Source organism: Eremomyces bilateralis (assembly GCF_010015585.1).
Source record: "Eremomyces bilateralis CBS 781.70 unplaced genomic scaffold P152scaffold_3, whole genome shotgun sequence".
Classification (NCBI taxonomy): domain Eukaryota; kingdom Fungi; phylum Ascomycota; class Dothideomycetes; order Eremomycetales; family Eremomycetaceae; genus Eremomyces; species Eremomyces bilateralis.
The window spans coordinates 993,996-1,016,585 of record NW_022985069.1 but is presented as its reverse complement, the minus strand read 5'-3'; the positions used below and the strand labels follow the sequence as shown (position 1 = coordinate 1,016,585).

At 50.1% G+C, this 22,590-nt stretch overlaps 11 protein-coding genes across 11 annotated transcripts; 5 read left to right on the top strand and 6 right to left on the bottom strand.

Moving 5' to 3' along the window:
- Positions 1–566: 566 nt before the first annotated feature.
- Positions 567–2,325, top strand: P152DRAFT_455376 (heme oxygenase-like protein). The gene is made up of 2 exons (XM_033678774.1): positions 567–1,023; positions 1,078–2,325. The coding sequence occupies exons 1-2, from the start codon at positions 959–961 to the stop codon at positions 2,150–2,152; spliced, it is 1,140 nt and encodes a 379-aa protein (XP_033537290.1). The 5' UTR covers positions 567–958; the 3' UTR covers positions 2,153–2,325.
- On the bottom strand, positions 2,323–3,404 carry P152DRAFT_192464 (uncharacterized protein). The gene is made up of 2 exons (XM_033674266.1): positions 3,200–3,404; positions 2,323–3,138 (listed from the first exon to the last, which is right to left on the bottom strand). The coding sequence occupies exons 1-2, from the start codon at positions 3,232–3,234 to the stop codon at positions 2,493–2,495; spliced, it is 681 nt and encodes a 226-aa protein (XP_033537289.1). The 5' UTR covers positions 3,235–3,404; the 3' UTR covers positions 2,323–2,492.
- A 2,049-nt stretch (positions 3,405–5,453) lies between these two features.
- On the bottom strand, positions 5,454–6,743 carry P152DRAFT_390922 (uncharacterized protein; the record flags this gene model as incomplete). Its single annotated transcript, XM_033676065.1, has 1 exon — positions 5,454–6,743. A coding segment is annotated over one exon (1,290 nt), but the record flags the coding sequence as incomplete, so codon positions are not given.
- A 1,164-nt stretch (positions 6,744–7,907) lies between these two features.
- On the bottom strand, positions 7,908–9,666 carry P152DRAFT_496292 (amidase signature enzyme; the record flags this gene model as incomplete). The annotated part of the gene is made up of 3 exons (XM_033682253.1): positions 7,908–9,415; positions 9,473–9,581; positions 9,638–9,666. 3 exons carry the CDS (start codon positions 9,664–9,666, stop codon positions 7,940–7,942), a joined length of 1,614 nt encoding a protein of 537 aa, XP_033537287.1. The 3' UTR covers positions 7,908–7,939.
- A 521-nt stretch (positions 9,667–10,187) lies between these two features.
- On the top strand, positions 10,188–11,210 carry P152DRAFT_479550 (polysaccharide deacetylase; the record flags this gene model as incomplete). Its single annotated transcript, XM_033681723.1, has 1 exon — positions 10,188–11,210. The coding sequence occupies one exon, from the start codon at positions 10,188–10,190 to the stop codon at positions 11,208–11,210; it is 1,023 nt and encodes a 340-aa protein (XP_033537286.1).
- A 51-nt stretch (positions 11,211–11,261) lies between these two features.
- Positions 11,262–12,743, bottom strand: P152DRAFT_410680 (uncharacterized protein). The gene is made up of 2 exons (XM_033676960.1): positions 12,564–12,743; positions 11,262–12,499 (listed from the first exon to the last, which is right to left on the bottom strand). Exon 2 carries the CDS (start codon positions 12,302–12,304, stop codon positions 11,396–11,398), a length of 909 nt encoding a protein of 302 aa, XP_033537285.1. The 5' UTR covers positions 12,305–12,499; positions 12,564–12,743; the 3' UTR covers positions 11,262–11,395.
- A 382-nt stretch (positions 12,744–13,125) lies between these two features.
- On the top strand, positions 13,126–15,103 carry P152DRAFT_446696 (uncharacterized protein; the record flags this gene model as incomplete). Its single annotated transcript, XM_033677937.1, has 7 exons — positions 13,126–13,446; positions 13,499–13,599; positions 13,650–14,027; positions 14,060–14,330; positions 14,383–14,597; positions 14,648–14,781; positions 14,835–15,103. 7 exons carry the CDS (start codon positions 13,126–13,128, stop codon positions 15,101–15,103), a joined length of 1,689 nt encoding a protein of 562 aa, XP_033537284.1.
- A 249-nt stretch (positions 15,104–15,352) lies between these two features.
- Positions 15,353–16,252, top strand: P152DRAFT_496286 (alpha/beta-hydrolase; the record flags this gene model as incomplete). Its single annotated transcript, XM_033682252.1, has 1 exon — positions 15,353–16,252. The coding sequence occupies exon 1, from the start codon at positions 15,377–15,379 to the stop codon at positions 16,250–16,252; it is 876 nt and encodes a 291-aa protein (XP_033537283.1). The 5' UTR covers positions 15,353–15,376.
- A 163-nt stretch (positions 16,253–16,415) lies between these two features.
- Positions 16,416–18,322, bottom strand: P152DRAFT_455372 (MFS general substrate transporter; the record flags this gene model as incomplete). The annotated part of the gene is made up of 4 exons (XM_033678773.1): positions 17,936–18,322; positions 17,775–17,888; positions 17,422–17,725; positions 16,416–17,362 (listed from the first exon to the last, which is right to left on the bottom strand). The coding sequence occupies exons 1-4, from the start codon at positions 18,247–18,249 to the stop codon at positions 16,418–16,420; spliced, it is 1,677 nt and encodes a 558-aa protein (XP_033537282.1). The 5' UTR covers positions 18,250–18,322.
- A 315-nt stretch (positions 18,323–18,637) lies between these two features.
- P152DRAFT_410669 (Nitrilotriacetate monooxygenase component A/pristinamycin IIA synthase subunit A) lies at positions 18,638–20,601 on the top strand. Its single transcript, XM_033676959.1, has 2 exons — positions 18,638–19,498; positions 19,554–20,601. Exons 1-2 carry the CDS (start codon positions 18,865–18,867, stop codon positions 20,492–20,494), a joined length of 1,575 nt encoding a protein of 524 aa, XP_033537281.1. The 5' UTR covers positions 18,638–18,864; the 3' UTR covers positions 20,495–20,601.
- A 355-nt stretch (positions 20,602–20,956) lies between these two features.
- P152DRAFT_471060 (oxidoreductase) lies at positions 20,957–22,371 on the bottom strand (the record flags this gene model as incomplete). Its single annotated transcript, XM_033681024.1, has 3 exons — positions 20,957–21,367; positions 21,425–22,063; positions 22,126–22,371. The coding sequence occupies 3 exons, from the start codon at positions 22,369–22,371 to the stop codon at positions 20,957–20,959; spliced, it is 1,296 nt and encodes a 431-aa protein (XP_033537280.1).
- Between the last annotated feature and the right edge of the window lie 219 nt (positions 22,372–22,590).

The following is a 22,590-nucleotide window of genomic DNA, read 5'->3' as shown; positions in this document are numbered from 1 at the left end:
GACAGCTTATGGGCAAGGCAGACTGCCCACGTCTCTTGACTTGAATCATGGAGCACTACACGTGATCTAAAATTAACAAGGAGATGTTCTTTGAGGACGAGTCAGTTTGTAATAAGACGATAAATATCCGTATTCCGTATGGAATACTCCGTACAGCCATGCAAGTCTCGGACACTCAGCACGTTCAAATATCATCAAGCGTTCTGGTAAATAAAAGAGAATCTAAAGGGTCCCTTACAAAGTCTCAAAAAAATATGTGATAGAACAGCTAGTCTCGTCCTCAGAGCAACATCAGACAAGAGCACGCACAGCGCCAAGTATATGGATACAGCATTGAGGTCCAGTCAACTAGTCAACATTTTCAAGGAGGAGATATGCTTGTCCTGAAACCTTTTATTTTCTGCCAATGCCTAAAATCAAAGTCAGATCTGAGTTTTTCATTTTAGCAGCCTGGTAAGGACAGGGGAAATCGGGAAGTTTACTAGAGAAGCTCTCCAGGGGTCCTACCAGCCTCATATGACGTGGCGATGTGCCACAAACGCGTGCCACGCCATTCATCGCGTCTCCGCCGCTACAAGATGTTGCTATTGATCATCCACCGTTCCAAAATGACCAGGTCAAGAGACGCTGCTGATATGGATGACTCCCTCAGGTTATCCCTCCAGAGTGTGTATGAAGAGCAAGATTTACCATGGTGCCTATTCCCCCGCTAGTGTTCCGGTGCCACTGCCACCTTGATCTCATGACCTTGTTTGCACAGTCAAAGTCACTCCGCCTCCAACCATATCCCCTGCGTGGATGTTGCCTGGATGTATTATGACTGATGTAGCGCTACTATGTATATATCCCTTAAGATGAAGACTGCTGAAGAGCACATACTTAACCAGAAGTCCCACGCTTCTCTCCAACCGGTACTCTGCGCGACCTTTAGAATCGGAACGTTTAGAATAGGGACGAGATGCTTCGATCAAAGCCACCAGCAGATGCTGAGTCTTTCGGGGCGCAGATTAACAAGGCGACTCAGTATGTCTATCGCACAGTTTCTTACGCTTCCGCCTACTAACTCCAAACCTCTAGATCAGCGCATACGAAGCTCAACCGCCTCATCACATCTCGACTCCCGCTCGCTTTGCCCCCGCATACATCCAGTCCAGATCTCTACGCAAACGGCATCCTCCACTTCGCGCACATATTCTTCACCCTCGAGGCATCCATCCGCGACCTCCTTCCCTCGCCCACCGATGGCACCCGCTCGCCGATTCACCAGGCACGGCTTAAAGAACTGTTAGAGGATCCATGGGTGAACATCCAAACCTACTCCGACATTCTCGCCGCAAGGTCTTCCCAGATTGAACACGCTCAGACGTCCCCCAACCTGCCACCTGATGACGCAACTTCCCCTCCGCTAAAGCCGAACGCAGTGCTTCTCCAAATGCTGTCGCACCTGCTTCCCGTAGGCCTTCACCGCACCCCCACGCTCCAAGCGGATCTCGCATATCTTCTCAATATCCAGCCGATCGATCTCTCCGTCTCCCTATCCGCGTATCCAAGTCCTGCCGTCCAAAACATTTGCCAACGCATCCGGCGCGTTGCAAACGAGAAGCCGCATGTTCTATTGGCATATGCATGGACTTTCTACCTGGCAATCTTTAGCGGTGGAAGATGGATCCGGAGCCAGTTAGTTGCCAGTGGACCTGGATTTTGGGGAGCAGATTTTGATGGCGAGAGCCATCCTGAAACAGACGAGAAGCCATGTGCCCAGGAGACCAAGGGACTTGGTCTCTGGTGCTTTGAGGGGGGCCAGGACGGGGAAGATATCAGAGCAGGGTTCAAGAGTCAGTTCGAGTGTATAGGGAACATGCTTTCCGAAGAGCAGAGGGTTGAGGTGCTTGAGGAGGCCGAAGTGGTATTTAAAGCTTGCGAGGATATTGTCACTGAGTTGGATACTGAGTTTCGCAACTCTAACACGACACTGGGCGGGACAGAGCGCGCTACGAGCAAGAAATATTCTGTTCATGATACACCTAGTGGGGTTTTGCGAAATACTGGAGTACGTCGTGTTGACTGGTTCCCACACGCCATTGCTGGTGTTGCGGTTGTCGCTAGCGCACTCGGATGGTATGCGTTGGGTCGCTCTGGGGTTTGGACATGAAGATCTATCACTATAGCGTGAACTTCGTGCTGCAGGATGGACGATGGATGGGGGTGTTGGTATTTGTGGGGGTGTACGAGGGTGGTGGCGCTGGAATTCATGATACCCGTTTCATATCGGTCACATACTCGATGTTGCATAAGTAATTTGCTATTCAAATCAATACGTCGAGAGCTAATTCAGTTGTATTCAACCTGCACGGTAACGACAGTCTAACCCCTTGATCCCGATTTGCATGGCAAATGATGAGACATCACCCAAAACCCACACATGTCGAGTCTCGTTTGCGACTTGCGAGTATGGAATCGCCGTGGATCATCATTCCCATCCCCATTCTCCACTAAACAGAGGCCGGGATCTTGCCGAACTGTATATCTGTCCCAACATGCTCCTTCTTGATATGCCTTACCAGAGGACTTTTGGAGAAGTATCCCTTCGCGCCGACGCGATTGCATCCTGCGACGGGGCAAGGATACGGAGATTCGTCGTGGACTTCTTTGATGTGACTGGTGTAATCTGCGCCCCTTTTGAAGGGATGATCGAGTTCATAATAGTGGGGACCATTGGGACGATATGAGTCGCAATCATGGTGATGACAGACAAGGTCAATGCCTTGCGCGTCGCCGATTCGATGAAAATTGTTCAAATGCTGCTTTAGCTTGTCTTTGCGCGTGAACGCCCTCTCACTGCAACAGTAAGTGCATGGGTATTGAGCTGCATTGGCTCGATGATTGAGCAAATGACGCTCAAGGATGTCGATTCGGGCGTAGGTCTTTCCACACTTTTTGTAGCCGCAGCGGAGAACGCTATGGCTATATTCTTGAGCATGCCTATAGAGGTCTACACCGGACCTTGACAGTTCACCACACTCGAGGCATGTGGACCCGCAGGATGTATCCTTCAAGTGTTTGACAAACTCGGTCGACGAGCCCATAGGACGGTTGCATACAGGGCATAAATATGCCAGTGGTTCGGTCGATCCATCACTACTAAAATTTTGGGCATGAGTAAGCGAATCCGGCATTCACATCCATCGAAGAAGCTCACCTTTTAGCTTGTGGTGTACCGTTATTTATACCCATCCAAAGCGATTTCGCAGGATCAGTCCCATACAAGTCGCTGATAGGACGGTATGTACGGTTGGGTGTATCCGCCCACGCGGTGCTTTCAAACTGCAAAGGGGCTGGCGGAGGGCGAAGGGGAGCGCCTCTGCGACCACATCATCGTATTCACTCGGGCGCCATGGTGCAGGGTCTACAAGATCCAATACCCGAGGCCTGGGTCAAGTCCTCGTTCGCCCTTTTTTTAGCGTCAGTGATAATAAAAAAAGGCACCTTGTGTCCAAGTCAAGGCTTCCCGCACTCCAATCACCGCCCGCATCGAAGACTGGGTATTCAGGTATCCAATGAAATGGATGAGTGCTGACGTGGAAAGGCAACATCTTGGCGGTTGCCTTCTGTCCAGGAGTAACACAGTGACAAGGCTGAGGAAAAAGAGGACGTACGAAACGCTGCAACACTGTGGAAAATTTGGTGATCTGGGGGGATGGGGATAGCTACCTTCTTGTGCTCGTAGAGAGCCAGCCTTGCTGCTCGACGATGAAAAGGGCAAAGGGGAAGTGGCTTGCATGAGACAGGGTATGAATATACAGGAAAAGGGCGGAGCTGTAAAAGAAAGGCTGCGCGAGAGGTTGCCTTGTCCCATGGCGAAAGGTGATTCGAAGGTGATGCTACACTGCTCAACTGAGCGAGGGAAGGCGTTAAAACACAGACAGTTGGGTATTTCAAGACATGCCTCAAGAAAGATAATGTGAGGCGAAGGTAATCTGAAGTAACAATACTTAAGGGTTTTTAACGCCACCGGGATGAGCTTTAGGACCATCAATTTCTTCCTTTCCAGATGGTACAAGAAGGAATTAAACAAGATAGACGAAGATGCTAGATGACGATTTTTTCTCAGCGGCAAGGAGGGACTTCTTCGTGGCTTCTGCCTGACCAACTGCGCTGTTGAAGGCTCTCTCGGTCTTGGAATTGTTCTCCTCTACCTCCACGAGCCTCTCTCGCAGAATCTGGGGCACAAGCTCGCTCGATGGTATCTGCCCTTGCCGACGCTCCATTTCTGGAACAATATCGGCCGACTTTATGCGATTCATGAGGAAGGTTTCTGGAAATGCCTCGTCCTTCTCGAATTGCTTTTCCAGGTCTTCTAACAGCGAAGATAGCTGTAGTTTTCGAGTACCGAGTCTGAATAACTGGATCTCAAGGTCGCGGCGCTGTTTGGCAGCGGATCCGAATGCGGCGATGCAACGCCGTAAATCTGATTTGGAGCCCCATTGAGCCGCCGCAGACTGGAAACGCTCGCGAGCCTGTCCCTGCATATAAGGGTGGATGTAGCAATCCCCTATGATTTCATGACATTCTCTTTCCACGGTGCCAAGCTTGCCCATCCCCTTGAAGCGTGCTGTTTCCCGTTTACCAGCGTCTCGAAGAACAACTGGGGTCTTGGATCCAGGAAGCAGGTAAATACGATCGGCAGCCTGAAGATTCAAAGGTCCAAGGCCGAAGTGACCCGTAGCGGTAACGAAGAAACGACGTCGGTATGATTGCTCTATCGCAACCTTGAGGAGTTGTTCCTCTGCTCTCTCATCTGCTAGAGCTGGCTCGACACCACGATGCTCCTTCATCGGCGCATATGGCCTTGGTCTCCCGCTAGCAGCCAGAAGTGCATCGGATATACAGCGCGGCAGCGTTTCGGAGTCTTCCATAGGCACCAACCACCCCAAATCTGACTGTGATGGACCTTGAATAGGCGGGGAGTTTTCCTCGCTCACGTTGATGCCCAACGTGTGAAGGAATGGGTAAACAAAGTCGGCAAGCCAAGTAGCCACGGATCCCCATTCATGATGATTCGACAATGCAAGCACAGCCCATTCTTTGACAACCGCGGGGAATTCGAGATCCGAAAAGCAGGCTTCTGACACCTTGGCCACTCGATCGATCTGAACACCGGGGACTTGGAGAATAGATTGATCTAATAGACGTGCCCAAACTGTCCCACCTTTAGCCATTTCGTACGTTTCAATGGCTTCAAGGCAGTCTTCCCGAGTTGACTCGGGCAAAAGAAGATATTCTTTCCACTGTGCATGTCCAAGAATGGCGGTGAAATCGGATACAGTTGTTGCATATTTGATGCCGGTGGCCTGTTCGAGACTGTGCTTTTGACCCATCCCATCTATCTTCGCCGCAATTCCACCATATTCTTCTTCCGTATCGTGCTGTACTTGGACATCCCAACACCCAGTTGCGTCATATCGTTCTATTTTTTCCGCTCGCTTTCGTTCTGCGTCATCCGCAGGGGCAGTCCAATCAGCAGCCCATGATGGCAAATCTTGACGATATTTGCGGGCACTGTCGACGACGATGACTGATAGTGACCTGGTTGTCCGAACAATAGATAGGCTTGCATTAATGAAAACCGATTTTATGTCCAACGAGTAGTCTGGAAGTAGAATATGCCCGTTAGGGAGACTCAAGGATTGGGTGACTAGTCCAAGTAGCGCATAGACTTTATCTCGGTCATCAGATGCTTCTCGATCGGAAAATTGGCGCAAGAGCCGCAGAAGAGTCGTTTGGTTGGTGAATCTCCACTGCCTTCGCATTTTCTCAATTCCCAGTATTTGCTTGGCAAAGTAGTCAAGAACCAGTGAATATTCCCTTGGGATGGATGGCGGATCAGAATTCCGCGAATCGTCCGGCAGCCAGGCCTTAGCTGCACTGACCAACATATCCCATGGGGCGATGGCTCCTCCATAGAACACCATTACTCGTTCTGGGACGACCACCTCTTGAATGATCCATACTCTGTTCCACCATCTGCAACGCAACATGTAGCGGAGGTTTTCAAACAAATCGGATAACATGGAAGGAAGAGAGCCATCAGGATGATCTGCAACGGCAGAAATAAGTTCATGGAGGCGCCCCGAGGCTACGAGCCGTATTAGACAAAACACCTGTGTACCGACATCGACCTGACTACGTTGACTCCGCAAGCAGCCATCCCCGGATACTTTGAAACGCCCCATAAACTTCTCAAGAAGGGCATCATCAGAATCACTCATACGGAAGAATGATTCCGGCCGCGGAGTTCGGCTCAATCGGCGATGATTTCTGAGATGCTGATTTGGAATATCCAGGTGCACAATGACTTCGTCGGTTTTTGCAAAGATGCTTCGCATCATAGCAACCTGAGTTGCTCGTTCATCGATATTCGCTTGATCGATGCAAAGAGCATCCACCCATATCGTGACCGGTTCATTTTCAGATCGGAGCCTCGAAAGTGCAGTGTATAGATTTTTCGTGACTAGTCGTGGAGTTTCGTTAAGAAAGACGGGCTCCACAAGTCTTCGAGATCCCCAAGCATAGGATAGTGCCTTGTACGCTGGCTTGTTCGAAAGAGGTACATGGGAAAGTTCGCAACATATAGGCATACCCCAAGGCCCAGGTAGCAACTTTAACAGGCGGATTTCATTAGGATGGAGGGGAGTATAGAGGGTGTCATCATCATTCTGGTTGGGAGTGGAAGGGAAATCCATGTCTCATAACTCGAAATCGGTCGAAAATGAAGCCATATTTGTAGACTGAAATCAGGACATGAAGGCGACGCTAACGAAAAGTAGAGGATCAATGAGAATAAAATAGAATCATCTAAAAAGCCGAAAGGAGATAGATAAGGCTGTGCCCGAGGCGCAGCCTGCAGCCCTCTAGCATCGTAGCACTTGCACGTCTTCACAGCATGACCCCTCGCTGAAGACTCGTGCAGCTTGACTTCAGAGATATAGCTGCTTCTCTTTGTCAGCACTTAATGGACCTACCTATTAGGTTCTCAGGGTTGCATTCAGTCCATTGAAAAGGAATATGGTATTCAACCGCTGTACTCGAGGGAAAAGAAGCCCCTTTCGGGAGTTAGCTGGTAGATATCTCGTAAATCTGAAAAAAGAGTCGGAAAAGATGGTTGAAGTTGATGGAATCAGGACGTTCTCTCAGGGTACGGGGTACAAATATTGTGTATGGTACGGTACTACTCCGTACAGCAGTCCATTAATTATGGTAGACACAGTGTAGCAAAATTGCCAACCTCAAACCTCACCTCACCAACCACCTGCCACAATGTCAATAAATATGCTCTATTTCTTATTATTCTAAATTATATTGATTTATACGATGTCTCTCTTCACGTGTAGTTACCAAGAGTTTTTTTATTAAAAATAGAAACGATACTGGTGGCGCTACAGGTGGTCAAATACAGCATTAGTATGCCTATGTGCATACTATGTACCTTGAGGGGTCCGTTAATTACGGGGTCTGTTGGGGGATCTGTTGGGTGGTCTGGGTGGGGGCTCGGGTGGGGCAACAGCATATTTTGGCGTAATCAAACTCCGATTTCCAGATACTGTCAGATCCTGTGGTAGCGGAATGGGAATCGGGATTCATTAGTTTATACTTAAATAGAATGTAATCGGCTAAGCTTATTTTTCTTCGTCCGGAACTCTCACGTCGCTATGGTAGGAGAGGAGACATGAGTGGCTGGTGAGATAACCCATCCACTGTGATATATCGATGTCGATTTGGTTGACCGAAAGCTCTGCTGAATATAACTGTAGAGCGGCTGACGACACTCGGCAACATAATAAAGTTTTCTTGGGCTCTAATTTAAACGTAAATTGATTATAATAGGGCCGGCTTGCACCTGGATAGTACTGCATTCGTCTAACAGTGCCGGCTAAGTAGTTCAGTGCATGCCGTTAACCACGGGCTTCATGGCTTTCCAGTCAAAAGATTGCTCCCAGACATACGCAGCCCGCAATACCTTGCCATCTTCCCACATACCGCCTATAACTTGCATCCCAACAGGCAGATATATGTCCTTATTGTCCTTTGCGCTCAGCCAGCCAACAGGGAGTGTCAGCGCAGGATGTCCCGTGGCGTCGAACATGGCCGTGTTGCAGGTCAATCCTACCGTTGGTTCAATGGTTGCGATCGGGGTAGTGAGTGTGCCATGGCGCGGAGCGACGAACGGCGTCGTCGGGAGAATTAACACGTCGTAGTCCTTCAACACCCGGTCGTATGAATCTGTGAGGCGGCGGATGAGGTTCAACGTCTTTGCGTAGATGGATGGGAAACGCTCCATCAAATACAGGCCGTTCAGCATGGTGTTTTGCGTGGTTGGGAAGCACTTGTCGAACTTCTCCTGCGTCCAGGGTAGTCGTGCAGCATGGAGCGCGGGCAAACCTTGCCCGCGTCGGCCTGTTGTATGCCCGAGGAGCGATAGACTCCCGGCGATCCGTTGCTGTATGGTCCATATCGCAGTTCCGAGATTATGATCTGGGACGGAGACCTCTGCGACAGTGGCACCGAGCTCCTTGAATCGGTTTGCCGCGGATAACACGGCGGTCTTCATTCGCGGCTCAACAGTGGCTTGCTCAAAAGCTTCTTTAAGGATCCCAATCCTGAAGCCACGGAGATCGGCTGCTGATGGGGCAGCCAAGTCGGCGGCAAAGGTTGTGCTACTGGGCTTGGGCGCTCCGAAGCAGCGGTCGTCAATACCATCGTATCCGCTTATGGCGTCGAGACACAAGGCCGTGTCCATCGTGTTGCTAGCAAGAGGTCCAGCATGGTCATTGATGGCGTCGTTGCTCGCGATGCCGGTATAGGGCACAAGTCCAAACGTCGGCTTCAGACCCACGCAGCCGCAAAGTGCAGCGGGAACTCGAATGCTTCCTCCTTGATCTGCGCCAATCGCGATGTCGACCAGGCCTGCTCCAACCAGTGCCGAAGCACCAGAGGTGCTTCCTCCCGCCGAGTACCCAGCTGCATGTGGGTTCTCTACCGTCCCATGCGCGCTGGAAAAGGAGCTGGTGCTCTGACACCAGTTCTCGCAGTTGGCCGTGCCTACAATCTCGCCACCAGCCTCTAGCGTCCTCGTCACGACTGTTGCGTCGCTGGTTGGCTCCCAGGGCTCGATGATCTCCGTTCCCAGGATCTGTGGTACGCCTGCTACGCAGATGCAGTCTTTCAGACACACGGTCTTGCCGCTCAACGGCCCTTGAATGAAATCATCTTTGATGGAAAAGGTGTGCGCCCACGCGGCGCCAAGCACTTGCTCGGACGGTTGAACGCGATGGACATTTTTGCGCGGGAACCGTTTGCCGTCCGTTGGAACATCGTAGTCAGGCAGAGCGTCAATGGAAGCGGCACAATCGTGGCACTACGATGCGGTCACTATTAGCATTTTCAGGCGGCAACTCGATAGGCCACCACGTACCGCCGCCAATAGCTTTACGAAATCGGCTTCATCCTCAGCCCGAGGTTTGACGCCGCCGCCAACTTTAGCAAGAGCGCTGCAGACGTCATTGACGGTGACCGGGTTCTTCCTTAAAATATTGTGAGATTGGATACCAACATACAAGTTTGGTGGTGCAGAGCCTACTCTGAGATAGTCGTGAATAAGACGGACATGACTGTGATGTCACTGACTGGCGTCCAAAAAGGGTAAGGTATCGTCTCCAGGGGTAACAGGATCTAAAATTGTAGGCGGGCTATGGAGATACGTGATTTGAGCGAACTGTCAACTTCCCGGCTTGCTGCTGTCAAATTCTTTGGAGCTCAGAACACTGGAAAAGGTAGGAGGCTATAGAAGTCAATATGCAGCTCACGGTTTTGTTCAATTGCTCTTATCGCATCTCGAAGAGCACTATGATCCAAGCCGATGCCGGGCCGTTCGGTATCATCTCTGGTGCCCCGACTATCTATCGGATGTGCCGAATCCGATCACCCGTCGGAATAGTTGCTCCTCCCATTTAGAGGGGCGGGGCGATTGCTAATTCAGGTGACGATAGAGGTTCAAGCGAGAATAGAAGAGCTGATTGTGGCTTATCTAGGATTACAGGTGAGTAGAAGTAGGACCATTGTTCGCGGCGAGACAGTCGTGACCTTCGACATCCTATTCTTCTTCCTACCCTCTCTCTTCCTCAAGCAATATGTCTACGCCATACAATCTTGGATCGGATGCCTTGAAGGCTGCACCATATGAATGGAACGACCACTATGACTTCCCTCGCGACCTCATCGGATACGGCGAGAAGTCCCACCATCCCCAGTGGCCCAATAATGCGAAGATCGCCGTCTCGTTCGTCATCAACTATGAGGAAGGAGCAGAACATACTGTCTTGAACGGCGACGTTCATTCTGAGACCCACCTGTGGGAAGCTCCGGGCGGAACTCCGCATGTCCAGGAGCGAGCAGTCAATATCGAATCCGAGTATGACTACGGGGCCCGGGCCGGCGTCTGGCGCCTCATTCGCTTGTTCAACAAGCACAATATGAAATATACTCTGTATGCCGTTGGCAAAGCCCTCGAAGACAATCCCGCCGTCGCCAAGTCCTCGGTGGAGAATGGTCACGACATTGCATCGCACGCCTACCGCTGGATCGATTATCACACGGTTGGCCCGGAAGAGGAGAAGGAATACATTCGCAAGGGAATCAAAGCCATCAAAGACGTCAGCGGTGTCTACCCCAAAGGGTGGTACTACGGACGTCTTTCACCGCGATCTCATGCTCTTATATGGGATGTTTACAAGGAAATGGGCCTCCCTCTCCTTTGGCAATCCGACTCATATGCCGACGACATTCCGTACTGGGTGGACGTACCTGCCGAGAAGGACGAGCCAAACCCTCAAGGAATGCTGATGGTTCCGTACTCATACGACTGCAACGACTACAAGTTCAACGTTGCCACGGGATTCAGCGCGCCGATGGATTTCTACGATCATGTCAAGGGCGCTTTTGACGTGCTGTATCAGGAGGGTGTGGAAGGAATGCCCAAGATGATGACGGTCGGGTTGCACTGTCGATGCATTGGGAAGCCTGCCCGGTTTGCAGCCCTGCAGAAGTTTGTCGAGTACATTGCTACAAAGGAGGGAGTATGGGTTGCAACGAGGACACAGATTGCGGAAAATTTCCGAGAGAAGTTCCCGTACAAGAAGGGCCAGTTAGCTTAAATAAAGGCTCTGTTATTTTATGTTTATGTAGCGAAGAAATGAATGTAGATTATAGAACTTGCGTCACTGAGCACTTTGATTCCACACATACTCCCGGAGTAACACGATTCCAAAGGCGTGGAGTCTGCCACATGGACTCGAACACCCAGAGAGATCATCCAGAGAGATCTTGGTTCTATCGACGTCTATGAAACTTGCAATTGGTTAAGCACAGCTTTGACATCCTCCTGCTCCACTAGATGTCTAAAGGCCTTCGGTCTTTCTGTCTCCCAACCGCCAAAACAACTGCCATATGTAATACCTCCTCCTCTCCATACCGGCCTTAGCACCCCAATATCTACTGTTTCCATTCGATCGTTGATGGCGTCGTCTCGCACATGGTACATAACTGCCCGAAACAATACCATGGTAGCTGTCCTCACTTTACGTCCGTCGTCGTGGACTTCTCTCTGGGAGTAGATTGGGATAGTGCTGTGCACATGGCATTCGATGCTGAACGCCGATTCTCCCACATGAGGTGGCTTGACCATGTGCGAATGGACTGGATGCAGTCCGGATAGTGGCCATTCGCTCACGTGTGGAGGGGTGTTCACCGACGTCATGTTTGCTGCTTCGAGAAACCAGTCGCTGACGATAGAGATGCAGCACTCCCCAGAGTCGAGAACGTTGGTCAAGCTGTCATTGGCTTCTGTCCCCACGAAGCTGACGGAGTAAAGCGGTGGATCCACACTGACGGTGTTGAAGTAGGAAAACGGGGCCAGGTTATGTACACCCTCTCGTGATACTGTGCTGACGAGAGCAATGGGCCGTGGAACCGTGGATGAAATCATCAACTTGTAGTTCTGATTCTGTGTCCGGTTTGGCGAATCGGGATCGATGGCAATGAGAGTATGCGACTTCCATGCATCGCATATAGAACCACTTCCCGGCTTCCAGTTCGGTTTAGGGGTTTTGCTGTACTCCCAGAATTTGGACGGATCGTAGTCAGGACGAGAGGCCTCGACGGCTGGAAACTCGGCATGTGGGTTCCGTTGGACCAACGCTTCCTTGTCGAATGCCTCGACGTGGAGGTTCGTGATTTGGGAAAAAGCCATGATTTAGAGAACCAAAGTAACTACCGGAAAGTACCCGTAGGGGGGAGAGGAATATTAACAAATCCTTAGAAGGCAGCTGCTATTTTGCAACAGGTGTCAAACTTCGACGTTTATCCGTCGATACTGCGGCAAGGTCGATACATCTAGATCTTGGAACCCTACGAGGCTTTTTGCAAGAATTTTTCCAATGCGAACCTGCCATAAGTTAGCAACTCATTGGTGGTATGTCGTCCCAACCGACGAAGTCGAAAACTCCTACAGTCCTCGTTGCGTGCATCCGCCACTCTGATACAGGCTACAGGTACCGCATCGGAAAGTTCGATAGACTTCGGGGACGATTCCGGTTGGTCGCAGATGTTCCAATCTCCTTGAACCAATCTATCATCGGTGACACTAACCAGTCCACTAAGAAAACCAAATTTTGTCGCTGTCTTGTAGATCTGCTGATAAGCTCAAAATGAAGTTCCGGGGTTCCGAACGTGTTCGCGGGAACTATAGTAACCTGGGGTATCTCTGCGCTCGTATCTTTGGTTGCTCCACAACAGATAGCAACAACCTCTAGGAAAGTCTAGGCATCTCTCTTAGGGGCTCGTTTACTGCGCAATTACGATTCAGTATGGCATTCACCATTTGCGCTGGAAGCACTTCCGATCTATCTGGTCTCCAGCCTCATGGTATCGGTAATCAGTACTCAGGATGCAAGCAAGAACTTGCGCCAGTGCTCTTTGCAACAAACGCGGGATGCTAGATATAAATATTTCTTGAAGCTCCCTGTTCATTTGGCACTTAACGGAATTCCCCTCCGTTTACAAGTTGTCACCATGAATGCCCTAAACGGGTTGAGGGCTCGTGTCCATATTCCCCGGACTTTCACCTCCTTGGAGGTCAAGCAGGAAGGGGATGATGAAGCAACTTTCAACAGATGGACGAACCACGATTGTGCACCCTCGCCCCCAGAGGAGCGCAACTACACACAGCGCGGCTACTTCGGATTCTGGATTGCAGCAACAGTGAACGTCTCTGCCTGGACACTGGGATCGAGTAACCTCGCGAATGGACTCTCAGCTGGAGAGACCATTGGCATGGTCTTTGTTGGATCAGTTCTTGCAGGCCTTATTTCCTTTATTTGCGCAGAGCCAGGGGTAAGTCAACCTTTCACCATCCGCCTCAAGCCTCTCTAACTAAAGTTGGCAGGTTCAATATCATATTGGCTTTCCAATGATGAGCCGGGTTGCGTTTGGAATGTATGGATCCTTCTTTGTCGTCATGATTAAATGCTTCGTCAACTTCATCTAGTAAGCTTGTCTCTCTATGGCACTATCTAGCCTCCTAATTGTCTATGTAGCTTCGGCATTCAAGCATACTGGGGCGGCCTTGCAGTCAAAGTTGTCCTTTCAGCCATATTCCCTTCGTTCCAAAATATGAGGAACACTCTTCCTCTCGAAGCAGCCATCACCACGAATCAGCTCATCGGGTTCATCATTTACATCATGATCTTCACTCCTTTGATGCTCATTCATCCATCCAAAATGCATAGGTTACTCTGGTTTGCTTTTGGCGCCGTTCTTGCCACCATTGTCGGGCTCTTTATATGGGCAGTTGCCTCCAATGGAGGCGCTTCTGCTCTTGCTGCATCGATCCAGGTCGATGACAGTACCCGAAAGTTCAAGATGTTGCAAGCAGTCAGTTCAGTTGCTGGTTCCTGGACAGGTAGCGCAATCAGGTTTGTCAAACCATATGTAAACTATTGTATAGCCCGCTGACACGCCGTAGACAAGCCGACTGGACTCGATATGCAAAGACCAAGAGAACTCCTGTGCTGAACCAACTGTTCACTGTTCCCATTGCGATTACGGTCACCGCAACTCTTGGAACATTCGCTACGAGCGCCGTCAAGTCAATGTACGGCAAGGAGATCTGGCAACCCATCACACTACTAGAATTCCTTCTCTCCGATAATTACAATGCTGCCACCCGCGCCGGCTGCTTTTTTGCCGGACTAGGCTTCTTCTTGAGTCAGATTTCGGTAAGCGACTAGCTCAGCGCGATCTCCTAAATTTCAGTACTGATTATTCCAGGTTAATCTAGTCCAGAATTCAGTCGCCGCCGGCATGGATCTTGCATCCCTCGCTCCGAGATGGGTTGACGTTACTCGTGGTAGTCTTATCATGTGCCTCATCGGATATCTGATCAATCCATGGCGATTCGTCAACGCACCTGGCAATTTCATTACCGTGCTGAACTCTTTCGGCATGTTTGTGTCGCCTCTTGCCGCGATCAATGCGGTCGACTTGTAGGATTCCAGTGCCAAAATGAACCACGAATCACTAACGCTTGCGACAGTTGGTTCGTCCGACGGCGAAACTGGACCGTTCCGCATCTGTACATCGGTGACAAGAGTTCAATTTACTGGTACACTTTCGGGCTGAACTGGAGAGCATTCACCGCCTGGACCATTGGGATCTTCCCCAGTTTCCGTAAGTTTCACATTCAAACTAGTTGCAGTTCGTGCTACTAACTACCATAAAAGCGGGATTCGTTGTAGCCACTGGTGGTGCAAAGTTAGCGCCTGCATGGCTCAAACTATTCCAGACAGCCTGGTTTATCGGCTTCATTGGCGCTGGATTGATATACTTCATTATCTGTCTCATCAGCCCGCCGCCTGGAAAGCCATACGAAAGGGTTCCATTCGGAAATGAGGGTCACGTCATTGAAGGCCTTTCCCCCAGCGGTACAGATACACCGAATGATGTGGAAAAGGCAAGCATCACGCCGTCGCTGAAGGGTATGGCTGGGTAATTGTGTAAAGGATGCGAGAGTAGAATAGTTCCTGAGTATCCTCGTTGATCTAGTGTAATCTGAATTAGATTTGGCGGAAGGCAGAGTGCGTCGGAACTGGATATCTATCATCGGAAGCAATGTGCCAGTTTCGGAACGCAATGCCGGTATCCATAGTTATCGACATTAGATTTATCTTTATTTGTTATTTATGTGACCTTTGATTCCCACGGGCTTCGGTGTTCCCTCCATCCATCAAATTCAACCAACCCCTTTTCGATAAGCCAAGCAACCATGCCTGCCCAGAAATTACTTTCCCCAGTCTTGAAAAAGGGGTATGTCGACACCTCCCACGGCCAGATTCACTACCGATATATCTTTCCTTCCACCCAAACCACCATACAAAAGGAACCAATTATCTTCTTACACAAGTCTGCTTCATCATCTGCAAGCTATGAGTTACTCATGCAATACTATGCATCGCAAGGCTACGCATGCTATGCTCCGGACATGCCCGGATTCGGAGGGAGTTTCGACCCGTCGAAAGCCGCGATAGCGGAGATCGAAGAACAAGGGACGGTATGGTATTCCGCCACCTTCATGCAAGCATTTGAAGCTCTCGGACTCGCGGGCAATGGGTGCACGACGCCATGCCATATCATCGGACACCATTCCGGAGCAGTTCTCGCGGTCGAATTTGCTGCCCGGTATCCTGAGTTCGTGGCGACTATTTGCCTTGTCGGGCCAACAGTGATGTCGGTGGAAGAAAGAGCAGCGATGAAGGAAATATTCTTCAAGCCATTCAACGAACCGGCCCGGGATGGATCACATTTGTTGAAGACCTGGGAGTATCTCGGCAATATGGGGGTTGGTGAAGACATCACGTTGTGGCAGAGGGAAGCAGTGGATCATATTCGGGCATGGAAAGGACGGATGCTGATTTACGGGGCAGTCTGGGCTCAGAAAAGCGAGGATTTATATAAACAGGTCTCCTGTCCAATCTTGCTGATGTGTGCAAGAGACGATGTTCTATGGAGGTACTTTGGACATGTCCATGGTTTGAGAGAAGGAGTTCAAGCGATTGAGATTACTGGCGGCAATTTTGAGCCGGATAGAGATGTAGAAGGCATTGCGAAAGCTTTGTCTCCATTTCTGACTAAATACCAATAGACATTGGAGACACTGGAGACACTGGTATGTTGTATGGTGCCGTACCGTAGATATTAAACTGCACATAGAACCACCATAGTCTAGTGCAGGGTTTCAAAATAGCTTGCTTTCAAGGATGCTTTTTACAATGTTTAACTATTAGTTAAATATCATTGATATCTATCGTCATTTCCTTTGCAAGTCCACATCAATTGTGATCTCAGTTTTTGCAGGTGAGGAACTTGCAGCCCCCGAGTCTTTCTCGTCGATTGCAGGCCCGCTTTGCTCCTGCGGTTCGTGTGCCGTTGCTAACGGAACATCAGTCAACGCCGCGCTTGTGAGAAGACAGAATCCTATCAACGGGCAAGCGAGACGGAATACAATGTCCAAACCCTTCATGTACGCCTCCCTGAGTGCGCTCTGCTCCCCCGGAGTCAATTGGTCCAGCTTGCCGATCATTTCCATCCCGCTCTGACTTGGCATGGACGGTGGTAGGTTAGCCTGCAGCACGTTGTTGATAATTGCTGCGCAGATGGCCAGTCCGATTGCCCCACCGACAGTCCTGATAAAGTTACGCATTCCAGTAACAACGGCTCGGTCTTCTTTCCTGGTATTAGCCAGTAGTGCGATCATAACTGGCTGGAACGAAAATCCGATACCGAATCCCTCGACCAAAAGACATCCAATGGTGACTCCGATGCTAGTCGACGATCCGAAGGCGATGTGGGTTCCTGCGCCTGCAGTCCACATCACGTAGCCAGCCCAGATAACAGGATTGCAGCGTCCCAGGCGGGAAAGGAGAAATCCAGCCGTTGTGGAAGATGCTGAGAATCCGAGGATAAGTGGCAGGATAAGCAGGCCAGATTCCAAGGGTGAATGGCCAAGGACGACTTGGAAATATAACGGCAGGTAATAAAGGTCCGAGTAATAAACTATGCCGGTTAAGAGATTGTGCATGAAGAGGATCTTTGCCGAACGCCTGTCGAATACTCGTAGAGGCATAACTGGATACTTGGCATACTTCCATTCGAAGACGACGAATAATACTACAAGACAGGCTCCGATCACAAGAAAAGATATGATGAGAGGTGATGACCAGCTCCACGTGGTTCCGCCGGATGAAATGGGAATCTGGTCAATTGTTATTTGGTTATTCTGGCACTGGAATGATTTAGGAGTGGTTGACTTACAAGCAGGAAAATGACACAAGAGAGACTGAGCACCATGCCTCCATAATCTATCATTCTCAGCTTCTCAGACATATTTCCCACCAACTTGCTTTTGGGTGAAGTGAGGTAGGTTGGCACTGCTGCCATCACTGTGACTGGCACGACGAACCAAAATGCCCATCGCCATGTTGCGGATGACTGTGAGAAGGCGCCCCCTATTAGGGGTCCAACTCCATTTCCTAAAGCTATGTTGGTCTCAAGAAGTCCCTGGTACTTTCCTCGCTGCTCTAGGGTCGTCATGTCTGTGAACATGATCATAACCAAACTAATCGTTAATCAGCAATGATTCCATACAAAGGTTAAGAGGCGCCTACCTATTAATTCCACCAGCACCAACACCAGCAATTCCTCTAAACACATATAGCTGCGCTGGAGTCTTTGCAAATCCACACAGCAAGTCTCCGATTGCAAGCAGAGCCATACAAGTCCTGATCAATCAGCAAATGTTTTTGCTATTCTATTTCAAGACACTAACATGAGACAGTTTTTCCGACCAAATATGTCACTTAACCGGCCATTTATCAGTTGAAACGACGTATTTGCAACCAGAAATGAGGTGCCAACCCATGATATCGACTCGTACGCATCGAGCGATTTGGCAATTGCTGGCAGTGCCGTCGAAACACTGGTTTGATCTATGAAAGAAACAAAGAGAGTAAATGCCAGCGCCGCAAGAATTATAACCAGTCTTGAGAATGAATATTGGTTGGAATAGTCTTGAGTGTCGACAAGTTCTTGTGGTTGCTGTATCGTAGATTCCTGGGGTGGTCTTTCTCGGTATTCTGCCATTGTTGACAGCAGCGTTGAAGTCTTGAAAAAATCACAGAATTTACGAAATTATCCAACGGCCAAGAGTACCAAGTGTACGGAGTACAGAGTATGATTGTACACAGTACGAACTCAGAAGTTAACGAACTATTACCCTATTACCCATGTTCCGTAGTAAACTGTACAAAAAACCCCGCAGCAGCCCCCGATGGGTCACTGTTCCTAAACAGGTTAGCGCTTTGGGGACGACCAATAGGGAGCCCCTGATCAGCCCCTGATCCAACCGATCGGGAACCCTGATCCAAGCGATCGGGAACCTCTCCGACCCATCGGAATATGTGCCGACGGCATCTCATAAACTACTTTCCCAGTCCACCTAAGTTTCGTTTGTTATCGATTCCAAACTCCGGAGATCGTAAGATGCTAATGTGATGCTCGCGGCTGTTTCCGAGTCGGGCCTTTGGCCTGACTCCTACTGCAGTTCAAACCCGCAGACGGTTGTCCGGGCCGATAGACCAGTAATTGCTTTCTCCATACGTATTATAAGCCTTTGACGCTCCCATTTGATAGCAAGAGGTCCTCACGCAGCCATTCGCCCTTCAGAAAGTCGTTTGAAGAACTTATCGAACCATCGCAATGTCTCCGCCCACAGTCTCCCCCCCAAAGAAGAGGATATACCTCAACTTCTTCGAAAATGCGTGCACTGGGTCCCATATGTCGCCAGGCCAATGGCGCTCACCATACGACCGGACTTCCGGCAAAGACCGACTGCCATACTGGCTGAATCTTGCTCGCCTCGCTGAGGAAGGAAAAATTAGCTTCATCTTCTTTGCGGATTCCTATTCTCTTTTTGATGTCTACTCGAGAAGCACTGCCCCGATTCTCCGTGCAGGTGCACATTCCGCTGGATTGGACCCGATGGTTCTCATTCCGGCGATGGCATCCGTCACCAAGTCCGTTGGTTTCGGCGTCACCGGCAGCACCAGCTACCTGACACCGTACATTCTGGCACGGACTTTCAGCTCCTTGGATCATCTCACAAATGGACGAGTTGCATGGAATGTTGTCACGAGCTGGAGCAAGGCCGCAGCGACAGCGTTGGGTGCAGATGATGTTGTGCCGCATGATGAACGGTATGCAGTGGCTCATGAATACATGGACCTGGTCTATAAGTTCTGGGAGAGCTCTTGGGCGGATGATGCGGTTGTCTGGGACGCGGAGAACAGAGTTGCTTTTGAGCCCTCGAAGGTGAAGAAAATTGAGCATAAGGGTATGTTTGCGGTGTTCCAGTTATCGAAGAGTCGTGATACTAATTGAGGGTCAAGGCAAATATCTGAAAGCTTCGGCCGCCTCCCAAACTCACCCTTCTCCTCAACGCACTCCGGTTCTCTTCCAAGCCGGAACATCCAAGATGGGTCGTGCATTTGGCGCTAAGCATGCTGAAGCCATCTATGTTGGAGGCTTGGTCCCCTCACAGACTGCCGGATCAATTGCTCAGATCCGTGCCGACGCAGCTGCCGAAGGGCGCGATCCCCAATCTCTCAAGTTCTTTGTCGGTATCACCCCAATTATTGGACGAACACTGGAAGAGGCGCAAGCGAAGTATGAACAGGCAAGACAGGACGCAGACGTCGTTGGCGGTCTTGCACAGTTTTCTGGCTATACCGGAATTGATCTGGCCCGCTTCCCGCTCGACGAAGTCTTTGAGTTAAAAGATGCTCCTGGAGATGACGCCACCCATACGTTCTTGGAGAACTTCAACAAAGCAACCGGTAACACGGAACCTTGGACTCCTCGAAGACTAGGCGAGACCATGGCTCTTGGTGGCTTCCATCCGGCCCCTGTTGGCACTCCAGAGATGGTGGCCGATGTATTTGAGCAGTGGATCAACGAAGCAGATGTTGATGGCTTTAACATTGCTTATGTGACCAGCCCTGGCACATTCGAGGACGTTGTCTACCTTCTGCGACCCGAGTTAGTAAAGAGAGGTCTCATGTGGGAAGACTATGACGTGGAAGGAGGTACATTGCGGGAGAACCTGTATGGAGTCAAGGGTCAGACTCGTCTGAGGGATGATCACTACGGGCACAAGTTCAAGTGGGGGAGTGGGTTTGAAGGGGACACAATCGAAGCCTTCAAAGCGGAGCAAGCGGTAAAAGAGAGTGTGAACGGAACCAACGGTGAAAGCAAAACGAACGACATTGAAGTTCCTCTGACACAAGGCAGCGTCGTGGTTGGGAAGGAACCCGTAGTAGTTAAGACCTAGTGGAATTGAAGGAACTATTTTCAAGAAAACCCTCTGGCATCAGTGCCATTTGAGCTGTATTAATTCTTTCTGTAGGATCATGTAGTCAATATCACCACTTGCACTCCATCATAATCATAGCTGAATACTGGAGCCTGCAATCCATCGATTGGAAGGACAAGTTGTTCGACTAGCTTTCAGAAGTTCAATTCTAATGTCATGGCCGTTCACCCCCCCCCCCAGCCACACCCCTCTCCCCGGAAAACCGGCATTGGACGTTTAGAGTAGAGCTCGCCTTTAAAAAAGGCTTCATCATGCACATAATTCACTGAATGGTTTTACCGGATCACGGGAGGGTTTCACGCCTCCAGACTGTTCTTCGAAGGATGCCATATATTAATGAAAATCGAAAACCCGAAAATGCCCATTTAGAGTCCGCAACCAAGGACCATCTCATTCTGTTCATCCCTTCAGGCGTACGGCTCATGCTGATGCCTTTACTTCAACTGTAGAAGTAGTTGCAACGTCCCCCTTTATACCGTCCACGGTTGCACTGTGTTCCTTTTCCACATCCCAGGCAGTATAATCAGTATAGCCTCTTTCCCTGTCTGGAAACGGCCCGTAAAATCTATCCCGCTCATACATCCTCAACGGTAAACCTTCCCTTAACCGGCGAACCAGATCAGGGTTACTGATAAACCAGCGCCCGAACAACAAGGCGTCGTACCGGCCGGACTCCAAAACTCCCGAAAAGTTTCCGTCGTACCAGCCTCCGGCACTGAAGAATGGAGTGTCGCCAAAAACCTTCCGGAAGTGGGAAAGGTCGACAGTTTCTAGACCCCATGACCCGAGAAATGAGTCCTTCTCCGCCGTGCTGAAGACCTGTTCATATCTCTGGCAGTCCATCAATCAGCTTAACCTCAAGTGTGCACGAAAAAGGGAACAACATACCGGCTCGATGAATGACACGTAAGACATGTGCGGAATCTTCGTCTTAAGTTCTTTGCAGAGGTGGCTCCACGTCCCCATCCTCTGCGAGCCCCGGGCTTGGTTAAATAGCCCGAAAGGACTTAACCGGAGTGCCACTTTCTCTTGCCCGGCGGTCTTGGCTAGCTCCTCCATCAATTCTACAACGAATCTACACCGCTTCTCCGGACTTCCACCATAATCATCGTTCCGCATGTTGACATTGGACGACAGGAACTGCTCTGGGAGGTACCCATTCCCTCCATGGACCTCAACTCCGTCGAAACCGCATTCCTCAACTGCACGACGGGCAGCCTCGCAGTACTCGCCAATGACGCGCTTGATATCGCTAACGGTCAATTCAACCGGCGGATGATCTCGGTACTTGGCCCGTTTGTCGTGGCCCGGCGGCGGGTACGGGTATTCTTCGTTTGGATCGTCCCATTTCACTGCTGATGGCGCGACACTCGGCAGGCCGGTGGTTGGTGCGATGGTTGTGCGACCAGAGTGCCACAATTGGGCATAGATGTATCCGCCCTTGGCGTGTACTGCTTCGACGACTTTCTTCCAACCGACAATATGTTCGGGGAGATACAAACCGGTGGTGCCCGGCATTCCGCCGCCCTTGAAGAGTGGGATATCAGTTACGGATGGAAAGGTGGCCCGTGGGGTAAGAAACAAAGTACCTGTAGAGACGGCGGTAAACCTTCGCTAATCAGAAGGCCACCTTCCGTTGCTCTTTGCTGATAGTATTCAGTAACCAATTCATCGGGATACCAGTCTCGGTTTGGCTTCTCTGGGGTATCTTCGAAAACGGGAACTCCTCGATTGCGAGTTAGGGGGGCCAGAATCACTCGATGTTTCAGCTCAATCGTTCCATTGGCAATTTTCAGTGGCTGAAATAGAAGCGGTTGGGAGCGTGTAGAGGCCATCGCTGTCGTTGCTAGTTAAACACCTCAATTAGGGACGAGCATGGGATTGAGATGGTGTTCAACGCATCTGCCCGGAAAGACTTGGAGAAAAGTATACCGACCTTTGTTAGCGTGCGGACCATGTTACCTAATTTGTGGTCCTGTATTCCGTAATAGACACTATGTCATAGGTTGTTTCGCTATAGGATCGGCATGCCGACCCTCAGTCTAGTCACGTGA